Source organism: Pleurodeles waltl, chromosome 5 (assembly GCF_031143425.1).
Source record: "Pleurodeles waltl isolate 20211129_DDA chromosome 5, aPleWal1.hap1.20221129, whole genome shotgun sequence".
NCBI lineage: Eukaryota > Metazoa > Chordata > Amphibia > Caudata > Salamandridae > Pleurodeles > Pleurodeles waltl.
The window spans coordinates 1686103889-1686124553 of NC_090444.1; the positions used below are offsets into that span (position 1 = coordinate 1686103889).

Consider the following 20665-nt stretch of genomic DNA (forward strand, 5'->3'; position numbering starts at 1 on the left):
GCATCCTAGGTGTACTGTCAGTGGTGTTTCTCCATATGTGCCTCATACATGCAAAGATTTGCCACCTGAGAAGTGTGTTGTCTGGCCTCGGTGACAAGCTTATCCAATTGTTGTACGGTGTGCGAGGGTGGAGTTGTCATGGTGCATAGGCCAACTGGTGTAACTGCATGTGTGGTGGCATGGGAAGTAGTCCATGATGTGGTATGTGTGTTCCAGAGGTACATCTGTTGTGACAGTGCACCCAGTGGATGTGTTAGTTTGTTTAACATGTGGTACGTGGCCCATTCTAGATGCTCTTAGCAGTATGCTGAGTGGTGATATATTTGTTTTGTGTCAGCAGCTCTGGTTCTGTGATGGGGTCTGACTACTCACATGGCTAAATCACGTTACACATCTGATGTGAAGTGTTTGGGTGTATGACTGGCATAGGCGAAATCTGAGTTGTCCTCCATAATGGCAGCACCATACTGAGTGGCCAGCCATGTGTAAGGACCGGTAGGTGGTGTGTTCTCAATGAGTGGAGTTGTCTTCACTGTCAAGGACATATTCCTGAGGACATGGACAAATCAGGTGTTGTCATTGTAGAGGCCTGCAGTATTCTGTTGTGTCAGCTGACCATCCAAAGGGTGATGGGTGAATGGAGAGGTACGATGTGTATTCAGCTATTGATAGTGCATCCAGGGCATGCTGTCACAGCTTAAGAGGGCATTAGTTGGCATCATGGAGATGTGTCTAATAGTGCAGTCCAACATAGGTTTTGCTGTAGGTGTTAGGGTTGGCAGACAGATGTGGGTAGTAGTGACATGTCATGACATGATGTAGGTAATATGCCTTTGCAAATGAGATTGCCTAGCCATGATATGTAGTGTGACAGAAGTACATGTTTAGCTTTGTCAATGGGAGGTGTATGTTTACCATTTTGCCCCCATCTCTCTCTCTCTCCCCCCCTCCCTCTCTCATTATATGTATCAACATCATCTGGTGAAAGAGTCTGGTGAATTGTCAGAAAAGAAGAAAGACTTTCATTTAGTAGGAAAATGAGTGCACAGCTGACGCTCAGTTTCTATAAAATGATCAAATACTTAGGAGCTTTGATTTTTTTTTTTTCACAGAGAGGAAGTCATTTCCCTTATAAAGACATAATAGACTGCTGATAGGAAAGTTTATAACATCTAGGAAAAAAAATGGGTGCACACGCCATTTCTTTTGCTCTGTCCCTGTACATGTTTGAGTGTGAAGAAAATGTTATATACTGAAAACAGAAAGCATCAGAGATAGCAACATGTTAGTCCTCTGTGTAGCTGTTCTGCAGCCTAAGGATCTTGCAAGCAAGATCTGGTAAGTCAGTCTGTTGAAGTAAGTGATACCCTGTGATCTGGACACAAGCTGTTTGGATTTTGATCATAAAGGTAGGGTGTAGTATGATAGGGGGATAGGAGTACCCAAAAATAAGTTGTTACTCCCAAGTGTTTTGAACTTTTAGAAATCTTAGAGAGCAAGGAGATAATAAAATGCTTATATTTCCATCCCCTCCCTGTCTTCGCCCTTCATATTTGAGGCAATTTGTGTGATTAATGTTCCACATATCTCTTTGATGTTTGTTTCAGTGCATCTCCTGGTTCCCTTTGAGAGTAAAAAGTAAGAGTTCTACAGTCTGAATTGAGATTAGTAAGTGCCATACTTACTATAAGGAAGGACGTTGTTTTTTTGTGGTCTCCCCACTTTTTTCCTGTTTTTACTGACTTTACCAGTGGTATAGCAAAGATGATAAACTCTGGCATAACATGCATGCCCCATAAAACATGTCACGTGCATTGGATTCACATATTTGCCACAAGTAATGCATAAGTGGCTTGGAAGTTAAATTTAATACGAGCTGCAGTATCTATTTACAGCCCCATATATATAATGCAAATGTATGACTACAGGAAGCACCAATGTGTTTTGACAGTGTTGCACCCCCAACAACACATGGCGAGTTAAAGTGCCTGTGCCATGCAGACAAAAAACGATTTTTACATATGATATATTATTTATTGGCAAGGTCACCCCAACAATGTGCATAATACTCCCATTATTCTGGAAACATAAATTTGACATATTGCACTTTGGGAGTTGTATGCCCTTAGTGTGAACACTTGCCAAAAGATATGTTGACTCTGTAGGTAAAGGTACAATTTCCAAAAATAGGCTTAGCTATGACTAAAATGGGAAAATGCTAGCATGAGGGTTAAGTTATTCTTCACCTTGTTTAAAAAAATTAATTCAATAGTAAATGTAGATTTTTCATAAACCAAGTGGAAATGTGAGCTTAGGAAAGTGTATTTGGTGCCTGTGAGTAAGGAAAACAGGGGTGTTGCCAGCACCTGGCAGGGATGAGCCATCTGAGAGGTCGATAGGCTGGAGAGCAGATCAAAAGGCAGCTTTCACAGCTCTTCCTTTGATTGACTTACAGATTTTGTCATTTCTAGAGCTTACTGCTACCCCTGTGGATTTCTTGACACTTGATGGATATTATGCAGAAGCACTGAAGAGCGAAACCAGTACAGGGTAAAAATATATGTTTTCAGTTGCTTTTGAATGATGAGAAGAAGTTGGATTGCTTGAAGAGGAAGAGCAATGTGATAGGTAAAAAAATCTCCCACCTAATCTTGAAAGTTGAATTTGAGGAGTGCGAACATGACTGGCTGACAATGGACTCACGTGGCAGGAAGAGGAGACATGAGACAGGTCTCTGAATATGTGCACAAAGCACAAACAATGAACTCTGAAAAGAAAACATTCATCTAGAGGCAGCCAGTGGATAGAGTCTAGATGAGAAGAAATATGAAAGTACTTATTAATTTTCAGGATTAGAAGGGCAGCCTTATTTTGAAAAACGTCAAGATATTTAGGTGGACAGTAACCGAGTTACAGTTGTCTAGCTAAGGCCTGATCAAGCTTGGATGTCTGTCTTACAGTTGTGAAGAGGAAGAAAAAGAAGAACGTTTTTCAAGATTTTGAGAAGGAAAAACATGTGGAAAGTGTTTTGATTTACAACTAGAAAGAAAGAATAGTGCCAACATTTACTCCCTGATTTCAGGCTGAAAATTCAAGCAAGGGAGCAGATCATAACTCAGAAGACCACTAGTTTGAGTTCCATATAGAAGTAGAGCCAAAGGTTAAAATCTCTGTTTGGAAGTATTAAGGCATAAAGAGATGATGTTCATCTGACAGGCAGTGGATGGCATGCATTTCTTGAATTGAGACTGTCAGAACTGAGTGCCTCCATCCAGTCTTAAGATAATTTGTGTCTTCACATACAAAAAAAAGTTAAGCCCAAAAGATAAATAAATGCTTAAAGGCATTCAATTTATAGAATGTAAAGGGATGGGCTGAAGGCAGAGCATTGATGGACACTGCATTCAATTCTTATGTATTCAGATTTAAAAGGTGGTTACCTGACCGCTTGACTGTGGTAAATGAAAAAGGACCCCGTCCATTCTAAGGCACGCACACCCTTGCAGCCTCCTTTTAAAAAGGGGTGGGAGACTGTGTCAGATGCTGCAGAAATACCCAGTCCTTTTACTGTTCCTCTATTTCCGGAGTCAGGTCATGTTTAGATTTCATTTATAACTATGGCCAAGATTATTTCAGTGACAGAAGAAGGATGAAAGTCAAATAATGCTGATAAAAGCAATTGTGAGGTTTGTGGACTGATGATATATAAATCAAATTGGAAATTGCTAGGAAAAGGAAATTTGGTCAATACTAGGTAGGCCTGTAAGTCAAGAGCAAGTTTCTTTAATGAGTGGTTGCTCCCTATTTTAAGTACATATCGCTGGGCACAGGAGAGGTTGTACTGACCAGCGATTGACAGTGCCCAACGTTTAAAAAATCTTCTGGGACAAATATCAAGTGGTAAAAACTGAGTTTTGTGACTTTCATTTTACTAGGACTGTACCTTTCTCAATCATAGACAAAGAGGTAAAAGTGTCTGGCATGTTAAAGGAACCAAAGAAGCAGAGATGAACTAAGGCATAAGTATTACCAGGGGTTGCAAAGGTTAAAAGCACATCAGATATCTTGTTCTGAAAGCATAGCATTTATGATAGGGTACAAGATGAATTTAATTTCTCTGTAGAAGAAATGATTCTTCAGTAGACCAAGACAGGAAGTATGGAAAAGGGATTTGGGAATTTTGTGAAACAGTTGTGTAAGAGATTCTCAGATCACCGTCTTGTGAAATGCAAAAGACTGGTACCCCACAGCCTCCTCCTCAGAACACTCCGAGACCTTTGAAGAAAACATCTTACAAGAAGAGGACTGCCTGAAAGATGGAAGAAAAAAGACTCAAGGACTACAGACTTCTCTTAACATGCAGTGACTGAAACTGCTTGACAAGGATCCAATGGTTGGCCTTTTGATTCCTTCTAGTGGGAAACCAAAATGCAGGAAGATTCATGACTCTAAGAAGGCCCAGCGGACCACTGATTACAGGAGCCTTGGATGGTGAAAAAACTGGTGTCCAGAAGTCATCGGTCATGAGCACCTGAGATCTACAGGAGTGACCTTGTGAAACTTTTCTTACACTTTGAATGGGACATGGCAATTTTTCCTCCTCAAAAGACTGGGGAAAGGTGTTGTGACTTCCCCAGGCAGGGTGCACTCTAAGCAGCCAATAAAAACAGTTTTTTTTTCAATTTTAAGCTTTTTGTCATGTGGAAAACTTTACTGAATGACCTAATGATGACGGTATTTAAAAGCTACAGTGTCCATCCTTGCCCCACTGACCAATTCTGACAGCCAAAAGAGGTGAAGATAAAACTTTCACCAAGAAGGTAAATCTGTCCTATCTGCAAAGGGGTGGATTTGGCTATGGAAACCAGTTTTGTCCAGCTCTGAACTTTCAGTGCCAGAACCAACCATTTGGCAAAAGCGTATGCATTTTCAGGGGACCCTCGCCAGCTTCACCTGCTTGTTGTGATCCACTGGAGATTTGGAGCTTCAGAAAAAAGGCTATCCTAAGGTAAAATTTTGGCCAATGTAAAATGCATGGCAAACATCAACACCCATCACAGCCAGCTCAAAAATGTGCCAAATCCCCGTCAACATTAAGGTGAACTCTGTGTTTTCTAAACACATTTTGCTCCAAAATGTTAAAAAATCCTATCTCTAGGTCTCCTTGTCTGATTTTGATAATTTTGTTGCAGTGTTGCTCATGAGCTTATTATTGTTTTCTCTATATTTCTAAATTACTGTGGGAATTTTATTGTGTTGTTTTGTTAACTAAGAACTGTTAGAAATGCTTGAGCTTAACAGACATTTCTCAGTGGAATTGCCACAGTTACTAGTGGTTGAGCACAGTTTTCCTTAGAATTGTGTTGTGATCAAACAAGAATGTGTTTTTAAAGTTGGTTAAAGGCACCTCCTTTTCAACTTAATAACATACTTGCTGACACTAGCATATTGTTGGCAGCAGGTGGGCCCTCTGGATCTTTCAGCTAAGCTACTTGTGCTGAATTTCTATAGGATGTTAGCTCTAATATGATCCCCTATATTTTTACTTTTGATATCTACATTTACCTTTTAATTCCCAGGTTTCATGTTAAAATTGTCTAGTTCTATTTTATTTATTGTATTTATTACAATAACATGGCCATAAAATAACAGTTGCACAAGAGCTATAATGACTAAAATGTGTTCATTCAAAACTATGATTCTGTCTATTTACTTATCTGTACTTTTATGTGCATATCTATCTGCTCACTCAATCTAGCTATCTATCTATCCATCTATCTCTTATATTTTGATATAAAAGGAGTTTAAGTCCTGTAACAGTACTTTAACAATATAAATAACAGCATCATACCACATCCAGTAAATAAATAAAAAAAAGAAACATTTTTAATACTCTTGAAAATCCCTGTTAAATGAAAACTTTAGCTCATTGTTTCTGGGGTTCAGGCATTACAAATCATTTGATTTGTGGGCAGGTGCCTCTGTCACTGATGTCATTTACCATCTCATGATTGATAGCTGGCTGGTCCCAAGAGTCATCAATTGTAAACTGTCACAAAGTGGGTGGATGGAATGGTTTAATTAATTTAAGTCACTGATAATTACTACAGTTCGCATTCCCTTCTATCAGCTGCTATGCCATTATAGACATGAACCAACCATTTGCAAACCACCTTGGCCCCATTCCAAACGGGCTGTCCAACCACTATCTAAATCGGTCTATAGGTCCTGCCTTCCAGCCTCTTCATATTTCATTAGGGGGTATAAGAAATAAAGAAACTACATTTGTTATTTAAACATGAAATAAATAATTATTGGTAACTTAAAAAGGGCAAGTTACCTTGTGGGAGTAATATTAGAAGAGAAAAATGTCAGAATTGTTCAGGTGGATCTTCTACGCTGCTTATTTACCTCCATACAGAGATAATGGGATTGCTTCTTAGTTCTCATGTTTGAGAGGTGGTTGGTACCCAGATTAAAAGCCACACCAAAAAGTAGAGAAGAAATGACTAGTGATCTTCATTCAAATGAGATATTATTAAAATGCTTCCAATTCAACCTCATAATGAGACCACTGAAGAACTTCATTTTTATTTACCTGACGTATTAGTCAAATAACTGACATCTACTTTATTTTTACTGGGCGTGCCCCTCTAGTTTTCCACCAAGTAACAGGCGTAGGAGAGAAGTTGAAGACTTTTGTGTTGGATTTTCCCCTACACAAAACAAACTTTAGACCTCTCTTATTGAAAGGCTATTTTAATACAGTGGCTACCTGATGCGAGAAATGGTAAAGGGAGTGAGAAAGCTAGAAAGAGTACATAGAAAATTAATATGTTAGACAACATTGGAATGTTTCATATTGTTCTTTGCATATTCAACAAAAATTCACATAAAACATTTTTATTTTGCTTTGTAACACCCAGAGTAATGGATTTAGGATTAACTCATTTCCCCTTATCAAGATCTTTTTTGCTTTTTCTCTCCAGATTTTATCAGATCCTTTGGGGGTATCATAGTGCCCTTTTCAGTTTGTTTATGCAGGTTGTCTAGCTCAGTTGTCTTGTTTTGCAAAATTGGTTATTAATGTGTGAAGACGTTAAACTCACTATAAGTAACGCTGTCAATACTGTTCAGCATTGTACTCATCTAACCCCATTGAGCCATTTTGGAACTGGAGGACCTAGAGCTTCACTTGACAATGTCTGGTCAATCAAGATATGGCTATTTACCAGAACATATCATAGTGTGTGTATATTGGGTTAATTGACCGATGGAACGAGATTGGTGAGTAGAGGAGTGTAAACTGCCACTAGACCCACAGGTTAATGTAAGACGAGGTAATGTGTTGGGGAGGTGGCAGCCTATCTGTCCAGGAGCTGACCTAGTCTACCAGTCTCACTATTTCAGTTCCCCTCTGAGGCAGAATAAAAATCATTACATCTAAATTTTACCTTGTCATTTCAAATTTTTAGGACCTTTGGGGGCAATAATTATTTGGGAAGAAAACTTGTCACCGTCCCTCAATTCCCTAGAATTCCTGTATTTGGCAAATGCCTAGGAGGTGTTTTTCTTCCTGACAACAGGATTGGACAGGTTCCTTGCCTCACAATTACATGTCCTGACTTTAGACAGAGGATACATCACTCCTTCCTTTGTAAAGAAAAATATTTAAATCTCAGTACATCTAAATAATGAATAATGCTTTCCACAGCATTCCTAATGCTGTTTTCTTATCCTTATACCAGGTTTGTCGCCGTGGTCCACAACCGTTTGTGCAGGGAGCCTTCCACCTCTTATAGCTCATACATTTGGCATGGCTCAACCTCCAACGTACAGCCAAGCAGTGAACGTACAGGCACCCGTCATTGGAGTGACACCTGCAATGCCTCCTCATGTTGCCCCACAACTTCCAATAATAACATCTCACTATCAGCTGCAGCAACAGCATCAGCAGCCACCTTCACAACCACTAGGTAACGTGGTTGTTAACCTGCAAAGCCATGCTATTTACAGGCATAGTCAACCAATCGCTGTATCATCTTTGGGTTGCATTGGACAGGTGCCTCATCCAGGACATTCTTCTGTAGGGAATGGTCATATGGCATGCCCTCTTCTTCCGCCACCACCACCTGCTCTGCCTTCTGCTGCTTTACCCAATAGTGTTCCAGCTACCAATGGGCAAGCCAATCCACAGCTTTCTACCAACCAGACAGCCAACCAGGACACTGCAAATGGGGTGCAAATGTTACGGACAATTGGAATGGGGAAGTACGAATTCACAGACCCATGGCATCCAAAAGGTAAGGAGTCCTCAGCTTTCTTATCACTTTGTGGCTTTTATTTTAATGTTTAACTCATCGGTAAAATAAATCATCGTGGTAAACGTTAGAGGCAGCATGAAAGAAAGTAATAAAAGGTATTCTCTTTACTGTACATATCCATCTGCCATCATCCTCACCTCTCTAGTCATGAAGAAGGGTTTATGGATGAAAGATAAAAACTGCATAAAGGAAAAATATAGTCTACCTTTTAAATACAATGTTGATGGACCTTTGCGGTTTTCCAGCAGCAGAATCTTGAGTGGCACATTTGAAGCGCAAAATATTGGGGGCCTTAAACTTTTAATAAGATTGTCTGTGAGTTATGTTGTTTGTACGAGGACTTTCTGTAAGGCTGACTTCTTAACGACTGATTCAATAATGCATGCACTGAAGACTTTCTTTTCTCACAGCAGGCTCACAGAATGTTTTTAAATTTTCTTAGTTCTCAACAGTGGCTAATAAAAGTCCTAAAATGTGGGAGAAGTTTACCCCAATCTTGATTATGTACATTCCAGTGAATGAGAATATGTAGTTGATTTTGTTTTCAAATTTCATCGATCACCCCTTGTTTTCATGGTCCAGAGGAGGAGGAGATGTGGGGCCAAAGTGTGGTGCAGAAAAGATTGAGCAAATCAATTTTGGGCACCATTTCTTTTTTTTTCTTTTAGTGAATGTAGCACACAGATTTCCTCAAATCGAACAGATATTTTCATTTGGAGCAAACATGGAATATGAAATCACTGCAAAAAAGATGTGACAAATTTATGACTCCTCTATTATCTACACTTGTGCATATAAAATGAAGTGTAACAGATTTTCATGAAAAAGATTTGGTCCGTGAATAATTTTAGATATGGTCAAAGTAGTTTCGCATTTGCTATGCTGCACTTAAATTTAGAGATTATTCTGATCCGGCCAGTAGAGTTTTCTTTTATGAACAGCATCACAAACATTTAAGGTAATTAATGGGAGAAGGACCATTTAATATCAGATGGCGCACTGGTAATACTCCATGCCTCTCCTTAACTACATGCTGCTGGAGGAGACCAACAAAATATGCCTCTGGAAGTTATTCCTCAATAACTATTGGAATGTTCATAATAATTCAGTACTTGATACCGCTCATGATATCAATAGTCCAAAAAGATGGGTAATATTTCACGAACATGTAGTGCATCTGTGCTATGGTTCCCATTTGGAAAGCAGAGTCATATCTATGTTCTTTTCCTTTGAGTAATATTTTACTATGTAGGCATAGCAAAACAATGTTTTTTTGCAGTTTGTTTAGTTTAGACCATGTCCTCTTTTATTTTCACTGATATGCAAACAACCCAAACACCCGCTGAATTAGTGCGTAACGTGAAATAGTATGTCTCCAGGACATTTTTCTTCTTCTAATCCGTATGCCCGTGCTCTACATAGGTCATTCATGGTGCTTGTCTTATATAAGAGCAAGTGCTAAAAATGCATATTGGCACAGTAATACTGTACTACACTGTGACAAGAAATATGGGTCAGTTTATCTACTTCTCTTCCTGTTGATTCATATCTGTAAACCCAATTAATTCCTTGACTTGTAAATAATAGACAGCCTGCTCTGAGAAAAGGATTGGGAGCACAGCATGATGCCATACAGCTGCTCAAAAACATGACGGCAAAGCTTGTGTGAGACTGCTCCATTTTAGACATAGGCAGCCAGATTATAAGCATTTCAGAAGACATTGCTAACCATCTCATTAAATTTGTGACTCAGTCTTATTGCCCAGTTTGACAGTCGAGTCTTGCAGAGCTTGTGTATAATTATCACGTGACACCTAGAGTGAGAAAAATCTCTTCTAAGTCTCTGTGAGCGCTATGCATTAATTTCGACTCTGTCAATAAACTTATTTGGAAAGAAGGAATTTTCAATTCGAGCATAACATTATGAACCATTTTCTAAAAGTGCAGTATTCTGCAGAAGCTTCACAGTATGATTGGAAGTATCCTAGCTTTGCAGGATTATGTATACTTACATTGTTGAACACTTCATTGATGGCCCATTTGATGAGACCTAATTTAAGTCAGCATGAGTTTGACATTGTATAGAGTGTCCAGAGTCCCATATCTAAATGTGTAATCAGTGTCCTTGTCACCCTTAAGACCTAGTTGCATCCTGTTACCAGTGTAGCTATCTGTTCTCCTTAGAGCTTGTGATCTCATTGTGCTGGCAATGGGCCAGGGATCTGCTTACCTTTTATTCACAGGTTAGCCAATAGATGGTATGCCCTCTATGTTTTCAAAAGGTTTCCACATGAATCCACACCAACCGATGAGAAATTGTATGGAACATTTTATGCAGACTAAAACTGTGTGCTTCACCAAATACAACAGTTCTGTACAAATGTCACATTCCTCTTCCATGTATTTCCCACTCCCATCCTTTTCTTCAAATGACACACATTTGAGTGCTGTTTGGTTTGCAACAGGTCAAGTTTTCTCAATTTATCAAATGAAAGAAGCTTACGCATTTCAATATACCCTATTTCTAATCATAATTTGAACATCTTCCTGAACATTGTTTTGCCATTTTAGAATCTTCTGGACCTTATAGAACCCATTGTTGTGAACTGGGTTTATTTAATCTGTGGTATCATTCGAGATGTACTTTCATAAATTTACTTTGTGTTCCTTGCCTTCCTTTGCTGCATGTAAGATTGCCATTACTAAAGATTAGATGCGTACATCCAAACTGTGTGGGGGTTTAAAGACACTTTAATTTTACACCAGATATTTACACTCATCTGAGCTGTGAATATAGTTTCTAGAGTGTGGGAGTAAGTGAGTAAATACGTTGAGAATATCATACATTTCCAAAAGATTTGGGACAGCATTATTGTTTCCACTAGTTCTTCGTAGCAAGTTTGTGTAAATACCTGAGTATACTGTTTTTTCATCTAGAACATGTGTTGTAGAACTATAATTGCAGTATTATTGGACTAACACAGTTTGTATGTTAAAATAGTATTATCAATGTGCTCTTATTATGTTACAGATGACTTCATTTGACAGCAATATACTGAAACTGGATTATAGCTTTTGAATGGAAGTAAAGATGACACTTGTTTCAGTAGACCCAAAAACTACTCAAATATACCCAGACCAGTGATGGACATCCACTCCTGAGTTATCTCAACAATAACAAATATTGAAACCCACTTCTATGGCCTGCGTTTAAAGAGCAGTAGCATGCTAATCACTTTGTTGACAAAGCGATTAGCATTCCTTTGCCCCCCTGCTTCACCCAGAATATTGGGGTGGTTAGGCAGTAGAACAGTGCAAGAGGGAGCATCATTAAATATGTTTGGTACAAAGTTGTCTCATGACAACCATTGAACTTGAAGATCCACGTCTTGTGAGGTTTGTGTACCACAAAGATGAACCCATTAAATATTGTTGCCCAGTTATGGTATACAGCAGTCTACCAGTTATGGCTATACAAGAAAAATGAAGATATAGGGAGTAGGAAATTAGGCAGACAGTGCTGAAAGAAAAAGGTTCAGAGAGGAGGAAAAGAGAAGACAATTAATAGCTTGTGAATCAGACTACAAGATTCGAAATTACAAATACAATTCTCTCATAGTTTCTTCCTAAGTTTAGAGTACTTTTCTCATTTTCTTAGAATATCCATAAAAGACCACCAAAACTCTTACAGACTCCAAGACCTGCACCTGGATCTTTTTGTGAATTATTACCATATTATTTTTACTTCTATAAATGTGTGTGATGTACACTTAGGGATATTTAAAGACAACTCTGCAATGCACCCAAACTTTAAATCTTTGGCATTTTTCTCTAGGTGAAAAGTCACATGGAGAAACCCCTTCCATTAAGCCCTAGCTGATTTTTGGGTTGTTCATTCCCACATTGGGCACAGACTTACTGCTGCTTTTGAAATAAGTATCTAGCAATGTTCAGGCTAATAATAGCGTGTGGAAAATTGTCAGTGCCCACAAATTCATCAGTTTATGGATGCACACAAATTTTCCACCACAAATGGTTGAAGATTTACAGAGTTGAAAATTGTGTGTGTAAATCTTGTCATGACTGTAGACCCACATTTTGGGAAAACCAAACACGGATCTGCTCTTGCAAATAAAGCCATTTGCCCTACTTAAACGAATTTAGGTGTGCAAGTGGCTTTGTGATTTAGACCCTAAGTTGGAGAACACAGGTGTTGAGGACATTGGCAAATGTACAATAAAGAAGAAACACGAGTCAAGGGTGGGAGAAATGAATAAAAAATAAGGATATCTCCCCTAGTTTACTTTTACTAAAAAGAAGATGAAAGAATAAGGAATATTATCTAAATAACTTGAATTGTTTGCAACACCATGATTTTTTAATTCATTCAGAATACTAAAGCCTAGTTCTAAATGAGATTTTCTGCTTGAAAATTGAAACCATTACTGGTGAGGCTGATGAAATGTGCTGGCACACAATCCACCTATTCTGCAATTGATAAGCCTACAAGTGTGATAATATAGTATGACTTCCAATGACCTCTAACAACTAAGAATGTCTATATGGAGACTGGAAGAGCCACCCTGATTCGAGCACATCCACACACACAATGCTCCACACAGATCTATGACAGAACACAACAGCTGCTTTCCATTTCAACACATTATTACACAATAAATCTATCCTACTCTGGCCACTTAACACATATAATTTCCTACTACTAAACAGCCCCAACAATAACCAACTGCGTTGAACACGTACCACTAGACCACAGTCAACTAGAAGCGCAGAACTGTAACTGATGTGATAGTTCTAAAACCGCTATGAGACCATACAAATTGTCGAAACACACTGTACAGATGCACATAACTTGGCAAAATTATCACATAAAACTAAATGGGGTGAATGGGAAGACTGCCACTTTCTAGGAGCCTTGAGCTGTTTCACGGCTTGAGTTATTCCATGATGTCTGTTTTCTTTTACAGTCAATTTATATAATCTCTGTCAGTGTTAACAGATATTATGCTTCCTAAAGCTGATGGAGTTCTGCCAACCAAGGAGCTGTGGCTGCCTTTTAGGATTGCAACTCTGAGCTCTTAAACTAAGTTTTAGGTCGTGGGGGTCCTGGCAGGGAGAGCAGTCTCTAACAGTAGCCAAGAGCAACATGCCATATCTGCTTCCATAAGTTACATCTAATTCAAATGTGTGAATTATTGCAATCATGTTACTTTGTCAGATGAAACAGGGGGTTTAGCAGTGTCTTTAGCAAATATTTATAATTGTAAATAAAGGATTCTCTTTACATCTAACTATGCAAGGCAATGATGAGTTAATTAGGTGAGAGTGTTGCACAAAAGCGTTTGTTCTGGTTCTGTAAGAACAACAATAATAATAATAATAACAATGGGGTCATCTTTGATAGGGCGAATGACATCAGCAGAGAGCGGGATGACTGCATTGGTGTGAGGTCACTATCAGGTGTTAAAGCAATCATGGCATTAGAACAAATGGAAAATTAAGAGTGAAGAATTTTTGATGCTGGCAGGACTTGAATCGGCTGGTGATTCAGGAACCTCCATAACGCCCTTTTCCGCTGCCGGCGTCAGAAGCTTAGCAAAGCTGTGGAGCACATGATCTCACTCACCAGGCCAGAGGTCTTGGTCGTGTCTGCCGAGTTTTGTTGGTTTTTTTTCCTGTAGGGAGACGTGGTTTTGCAGATGTAGTTGTGCAAAGGACTTCAATGAACAGAGCCAAGCTATAGGTTTGGTTTGTCTTGAAGAGCCAAAGCATGAGCTGATCATTTAGAAACATTTAGACTACAATTTAAGCAAAAGACCTAATGTATAAATGTAATAATAACAATTCTTTAAAATTCAGAGAAAATATTTTTTAAATGTATCAATTTAATACATTAGATTATATCACTTTATGGAAAGGCATTTATTGAGGTAATTAATTTCTAAACATGAACTTAAAAATATCCAAGAAGATTTCTGTGATTTGACAATGTTGACTTATGGAAACCATGAAAGATTTCAGTGTACAACATATAAATGACCAATATTATTAAGTGTGAGGCAGTAATATTCCCTACTATATAACGTATCAGTGACCATCTTGTGTAGTTCCTCCCCCCCCGAACTGAATTACTTCATCATACCCTCAGGTTGTATACACAAGGAAACGAGGCACTGTGAGGTACAGTGATCTGCCCAAGACCACACAATTTGGTAAGGTGAGGAAAGTGAGATTTGACCACAGGTTTCCTGGTAATGCATTTTGCAATTCACCTGTGGATGAATGTCTTTTTCCAGTTAACAATGAAGAATGATTTATTTTCACCATTCTTGTGAGCCAACGTACATTATGTCAAGATAAAACACATCATGTTGAATCAAGCCAAAACTATACGTAAAAAGAAATTATTAAAAACACACTAAGTGAAAAGGAAGGCAGGGCACTATTTTTACATTGATATACCTGGATTCCATTGGATTAACATATACACTTTTTTGTGTGAAAATGGATTAATGCCCAAGGCAGAGGACAGGCTGGGTTCATTTGCATTTGTCCTTGTTCATGAAAAGGCAAAGTGCTATAATGAAGGATATCTCGGCCTTGACACTACGAATATGAGTTAGGTGTCTTGTGAGCAGCCCGAATTTATTTAGAGGAGAGTGTGGGAGTAGGAGCTGTAAAACAGAGGTGTTACTGCTGGCAGCCCTTTAACAAAATATTCACATTTGACTGTGATAATAAAGGGAAATAGTAAGGATCCTGATAGCAGCAGGAGACTGACCGAAAAAGCCTTTAATGCGGCATGTCGTAAGGGCCTTTGTCTAATGTGTTGAATGGCCTACCCACTCCTGGAGGGAGGGTGATTATTTGTGTGTTTTCGTTCCATTATTTGCACGCTCGAACGGCCAAAAAATGTCTGTGCTCGGCAGGAACACATTACCCGGCGAGCACCCAGGCCCACATGTTACAGAGTACACAGCTGCACCACTATGTTTGTCTGAAAAAGTGAACTGCTGCACTCTTGGGTGGGATGTCTATTAGAGACTTCTTACCTTAAACCACATTAACTATAAGATCCAATAAACCTCTAATATTAAGTTTGCAAATGTAGTGAAGTTAGAACTCTCAACACTAAAAGGTGAACGTTTGATCATTCTGTTAATGAGATGTACTCTTGTATCCCAACAAACACTTCTGTTCTTTTGCACATCAATTATCTGCCTGGTATTCATTGACCTTCTCCTCAGTAATGTGCAATTATTGCACCAAAGTGCACTATTTCGGCCAGATCCAATTAGATTCGAGGTCCTATGAGCACAGCAGCCCAAATTACAGTGAGAACCTTTACACTGCTCAAGCAAAAAATGCCTCCGCTGAAGAAAACCATCAGCCGAGGGACTGAAGGAAAGGATTTTATTTGGCTTCAATGATTGTGATCTCACTTAAAGTAATTTTGCAGTTTAGTTAAAAAAAAAAAAATCTTTGACACGTTTGCAAAGTAGTTTTGTGTTTCTTGCAGACCAAATTAAAAAACAGTTGTGCACAAAAAGGATAATCTTCAAAGGGTATGGGAACACATGTGAATCAATTTACATATTTCAAGGAGAGGATTGTAATTGTCTGGCTTTGTGATCCTGTAGATTGAACTACAGTTTTCAAGGTACTGTGTCATTTCCGTAGAATTCATTTAGTACAGGGGTCTCCAACCTTTTCTGTAATAAGCTACTTGTAGTTAATGAAAATCCCTGTGAGCTACTAATATTATTAAGGCTATAATAGCAACTACATGAGACAGGATCCTATTAGTGGCCACCATGTGCAGGATTACCAGCAATGTACACCTCTGTGCACCAGGCAGCGGTGGCAGCAGTAATGTAAAAAGGGTTTGTTGATTTAAACTGCCTTTGCATGAATAATACGTTGCCGGTGTAGCTTAAATGCTCCTGGCACTAAGGCAATAATACTAGTAATACGTGCCCCAGTTCTACATTATTTATTTATCACTCAAATATCAGCTTGAAATATATTTTGGAAATTCAAACATTTTTCCCCAATTTGTGGTGTTCATATTTTAATTCAGCCAACCAAAGCATAAAAACTAGTGGTCTGGGCTGCAAACAGGAGAGCTACTGACAGGTAGGTGGAGAGAATTCGTAAGTAGGACAGAGAATGTCTAGCCAGTAAAGCTTAGTTACTGAGTTAGGGTTGGCAAGAGTTTTGGAGAGAGGGGGAGACTCCATTTGCTGAACGTCTGGATATCATTCTTTCTGGACACATATTGTTAATCTAGAAAAGCTGGACTTGCGAATCCAGCCGTCGTAAGCCTTAAAATCATAGGTTTTCTTCATTGTAGAGCACTAAAACCCCTAAAACCATCTCAAAGTTTTGTGGGGGAAAGAGAGACTTTAAAATACTGTAAAAATGGAAAAAGCAGAAAGGAAGAGCACACGATGAAGGTAAAGTAGGATTTTGACAGTAATGCAAATGCAAGAGAGTCGTGGAATAGTGGTGTAACATTAGCCCCAGTAGCCCCTGCTGTGCAGGTGGAGGGGGCTGAGCTCTAGGGGGTCCCCTCAGCAGAGCCAGCCCTGTGCACAGGAGGCTGGCGCCTGGCATGACAGTCCCTGTCTGGGTCTGCGGTGGGCACCTCCTCATACCTTGCAGGGCGGACCGCCTTAAATTTTGTTACACCACTGTCTTGGAATGTTGGAAAAAACTCTGAGTGAGAATAATAAACATTGATAGACTCACCTGACTGGAAAATGAAAATAGGTTCAAGAGGAAAGACAGGTGGAAGGCTGGGTATATCCTGCAGAAACAAGGCCATATATGGAGGGGAAGAGGTGTCTTAAGGCCATGTCTGATCTTCACAAAGTCTTCTCCATTCACAGTGACCGAGGAGGGGAGTTTCAACAGGGTGACACCCTGAGCTTTGATAGATCTGCCACCAATGTTTTAAGGTGAGGCGATAAGCAGCTGATGATTTCAAGTGCCTGAATGGTTGGTAGGGTGAAAGAGCTTGGCCACATAACCACAAAATCTTACTAAGGGATATTTCGGTAAATGCATCAAGTCAAAACTAGGTTGAATGAAATTTTCTGGCAATAGCCAACTGAGCACTATAAGTGAGTTGGCTGGGATTACCTGTCTAATCCCTTATAATGCATTTGAATAGAAATTTACAGGTTCAGACATCTTTTGAACAAACAGGAAGTTTCAATAGTTTCCTCACGGGGTGGTGAGGGTGTATATTTTGTATTTTACTTCTATGAAGCTTGCTGCTACCCAGAATTAGTATCCTGGCTCTCAAAGTATGAATGCCGAATGCTGCCTAAAAAGAGGAGGCTTATTCAGAAAACGGGAGAACTTTAAGATGGTTACAAAAACTAAACACGAAGTTACAAAACAGAGAGAAAAGGGTATCTCATTACGAAAGGAAGATGTCAGGTGTTGGGGGAAGAAATCACTAGCTTTCCTAACATGGGGTTCTAGAAGGAGATTTGCTGAGGACGATCTGCGGTGAAACACATTTCTAAAATATGTCTGTGAAGTAAGGAGGGCCCTGACGAGACTGAACCCAAAAGCACAGACACACGCCGTTGTAAATGGATCTTCAGTTTACTAGAAGCAAGTGGAGGTTGGCATAACTTTGCAGAGATGTGCTTGAACTTCATACATTTTAACAGCCAGACTGCAGAGTTCTAAATAGATTGTAGTGTCAGAATTTGTTTTTGAGTTAATGCTGCAAAGATTGAATTACAATAACGAAGATTTTATAATATTGAGACTTGAATTAGGACTAGTATTTTGTCATGATAGAGGGAACTTTCATAAACTTTTAACAGAAGCCTACAAGATGAGGCAAGTTTAGATATATGCTCCTGAAAAGACAGACTGGAGTCAAAGATGATGCCCAATTCCAGGCAGTAAAGGAGGAGGACTGTAAGGAGCCGATGGAGGCTGGTAACTAATAGCATTCCAGGTGGAGTCCTGATTTCTTCCATTTTGGATTTTTTTCGGGTCAAGGAGTTGTCAAACATCGACTTTGCACCCTCAGACATACAGGTGCTAAATCTAGATTTAAGAGATTAAAGATGATCTTGTATTATGTTAATTAGCTAAGTGTCATTCTCATAAGAGAAATTAATTAAATCCAAGGAGCATGTTGGACCTGGCCCTTTTTGCAGGGTCATACCCTAACTTTTTGCCTCTTTCCTCCTTTCTTTTCTGACCTTTTTTCTGGCTTTAGGGCTTTGGGCAATTTACCTCTGCTAACAAGTGCTAAAGTTCATATGGTGTCTGTCTAAAATGTATTGGTGATTGGTTTGTCCATGACTGGCATATTTGATTTGCTAGTAAGTCCCTAGTAAAGTGCACTAGAGGTGCCCAGGTCCTGTAAATCAAATGCTACTAGTGGGCCTGCAGCACTGATTGTGCCACCCACATGAGTAACCCTTGAAACCTGTCTCAGACCTGCCACTGCAGTGTCTGTGGACAGTTTTGGAACTGCCAGTTCGAACTGCAGGCCCATAGTTTCCCTTTTATTACATGTAAGTAACCCCTAAGGTAGGTAGGTCCAGAACATTCCCATGGGCAGGGTGCAGTGTTAACATGGGGATTGCCTTAAAATATCTTCCAATTGGGAGCAGATAGAGATGCGGAGTGTGGGGTCTCTGAACTCACAATTTAAAAGTACACCTTTTGGTAAGGTTGGTTTTTAGATTGTATGTTTCAAAATGCCCCTTTTAGAAACTGGACATTTTCTTGCTTAGCAACACAAAAGGATGATAGATGGAGTGCTGAAACGTTTCAAACACTCAACCCTAGTCACAGATTTGGGTTTAATCCCTTGTTCTGTTGCTCACCTGGCCACCCTAGTTTGGACCCAGTCATTTGCAAATCAGTCTTGGCCCCGTGATGTGTCTGGAACTCCAAGAGATCACCCCCTCGCATCTTGACACAGCAGATTCATCGACCTCACCGGATCGTAAGGCACCAACGCTTTGTCACCCATGCTGCATCATCTCCCATGCAGCCGTAAGGAACTGACGCCTCACCTCCCCTGCCTCGCAGTAAGGAACCAATGCCTCACCTCCCCGGCAGCAGTAAGGCACCATGGACGCTCCGGCTCCAGCGATGCCTCACCTCCCCGACTCTGTGCAACATCTTTGTTTCATTGTCTTCAAAGGTACTGTGCCTATGGGAAGTCCGATTGGGCGCACACTGCCTAACATTCCAGTCGAGTTCGCCCCTTGCATCCTGGTACATGCAGTTTGAACAATTAACGCTTGTTGAAAAAATCTGTAGTATTTCACTAAAGTTAGTGCAGACAGTACTGTTCATCTCTAGACACGTGTTTCTGGGTTAGTGCCCTTCATCAGTAGAGACCAAAGAACAACAAAAATGTCTGGGCTTGCTGGAAATGCCGCCGATATCGTCTCAGGTTTAGTACCACTCCCCGGCTCACAGGTGCGTCTCCAGAGCTCATCAGCTCAAGGGAGCCTTTTAAACATGAAGTCCGATTGGGAGCACACTGCCTAACATCCCATTCGAGTTCGCCCCTTGAATGCTGGTACATGCAGTTTGAACAATTAACGCTTGCTTGAAAAAATCTGTAGTATTTCACTAAAGTTAGTGTAGACAGTCCTGTTCATCTCTAGGCACGTGTTAGAGAACACTATTTTTATTTAGGGAAATGACAGTCCCGTTTGTCATGTTTTTCACAACCACACTATTTTTATTTAGGGAAATGACAGTCCTGTTTGTCATGTTTTTCACAACCACGTATTGATTAATCTGCATCTAAAATATTTTACCTGGTATTCACTTCTCATCATTTCGACTAATCCAGATAACTTAAAGCCGTATTTGTGATAGTATAGCAAATGAATAGACAAAATATAATTAATTTATTTCTGACCCACAGCATTATGGTGAAGCTTTCATAAGAGGCGGTGAAACCTTTATTGCTTTGTGTTCTGCTCGGTTATGGATTCTGTAAAAGTGTTTGCAGTTTTCATCTTCTATATATCTGCAGTATTATCTTTGTGCGCTCTTTGCAGAGTTTGCTGATATGCCACATTTGGCCTATCATCCCTGCAGGGCGATTAGCTTTTTGCTACCACCTTCTTCCTGAAACTCCCTATTAAAGGGAAATAATTATGGATTGAGAGGGCTCCCTGTCCGCTGGAGACTTGAATTTTCCCTGAGGCAGGCACTCCATGAGAGAGGTTATTGATTTGTATTTTCAATATTGGTGTATTATAAATTACATACTTTAAAAAGGAGACCCTTTTCCCTCAGCAGTCACAGAGCCCGTGGGC

The 20665-nt window shown here is 39.6% G+C and overlaps 1 protein-coding gene across 4 annotated transcripts in view; it reads left to right on the top strand.

The window, feature by feature from the left end:
- The window catches only part of KLHL29 (kelch like family member 29), a 1044731-nt gene that overhangs the window by 675607 nt on the left and 348459 nt on the right, over nucleotides 1–20665 (top strand). For all 4 annotated transcript variants that reach the window (XM_069236009.1, XM_069236012.1, XM_069236010.1 and 1 more), the window contains one exon: nucleotides 7749–8303. In XM_069236009.1, the coding sequence (XP_069092110.1) occupies nucleotides 7749–8303 (555 nt within the window). The remainder of the gene's footprint in view (nucleotides 1–7748; nucleotides 8304–20665) is intronic.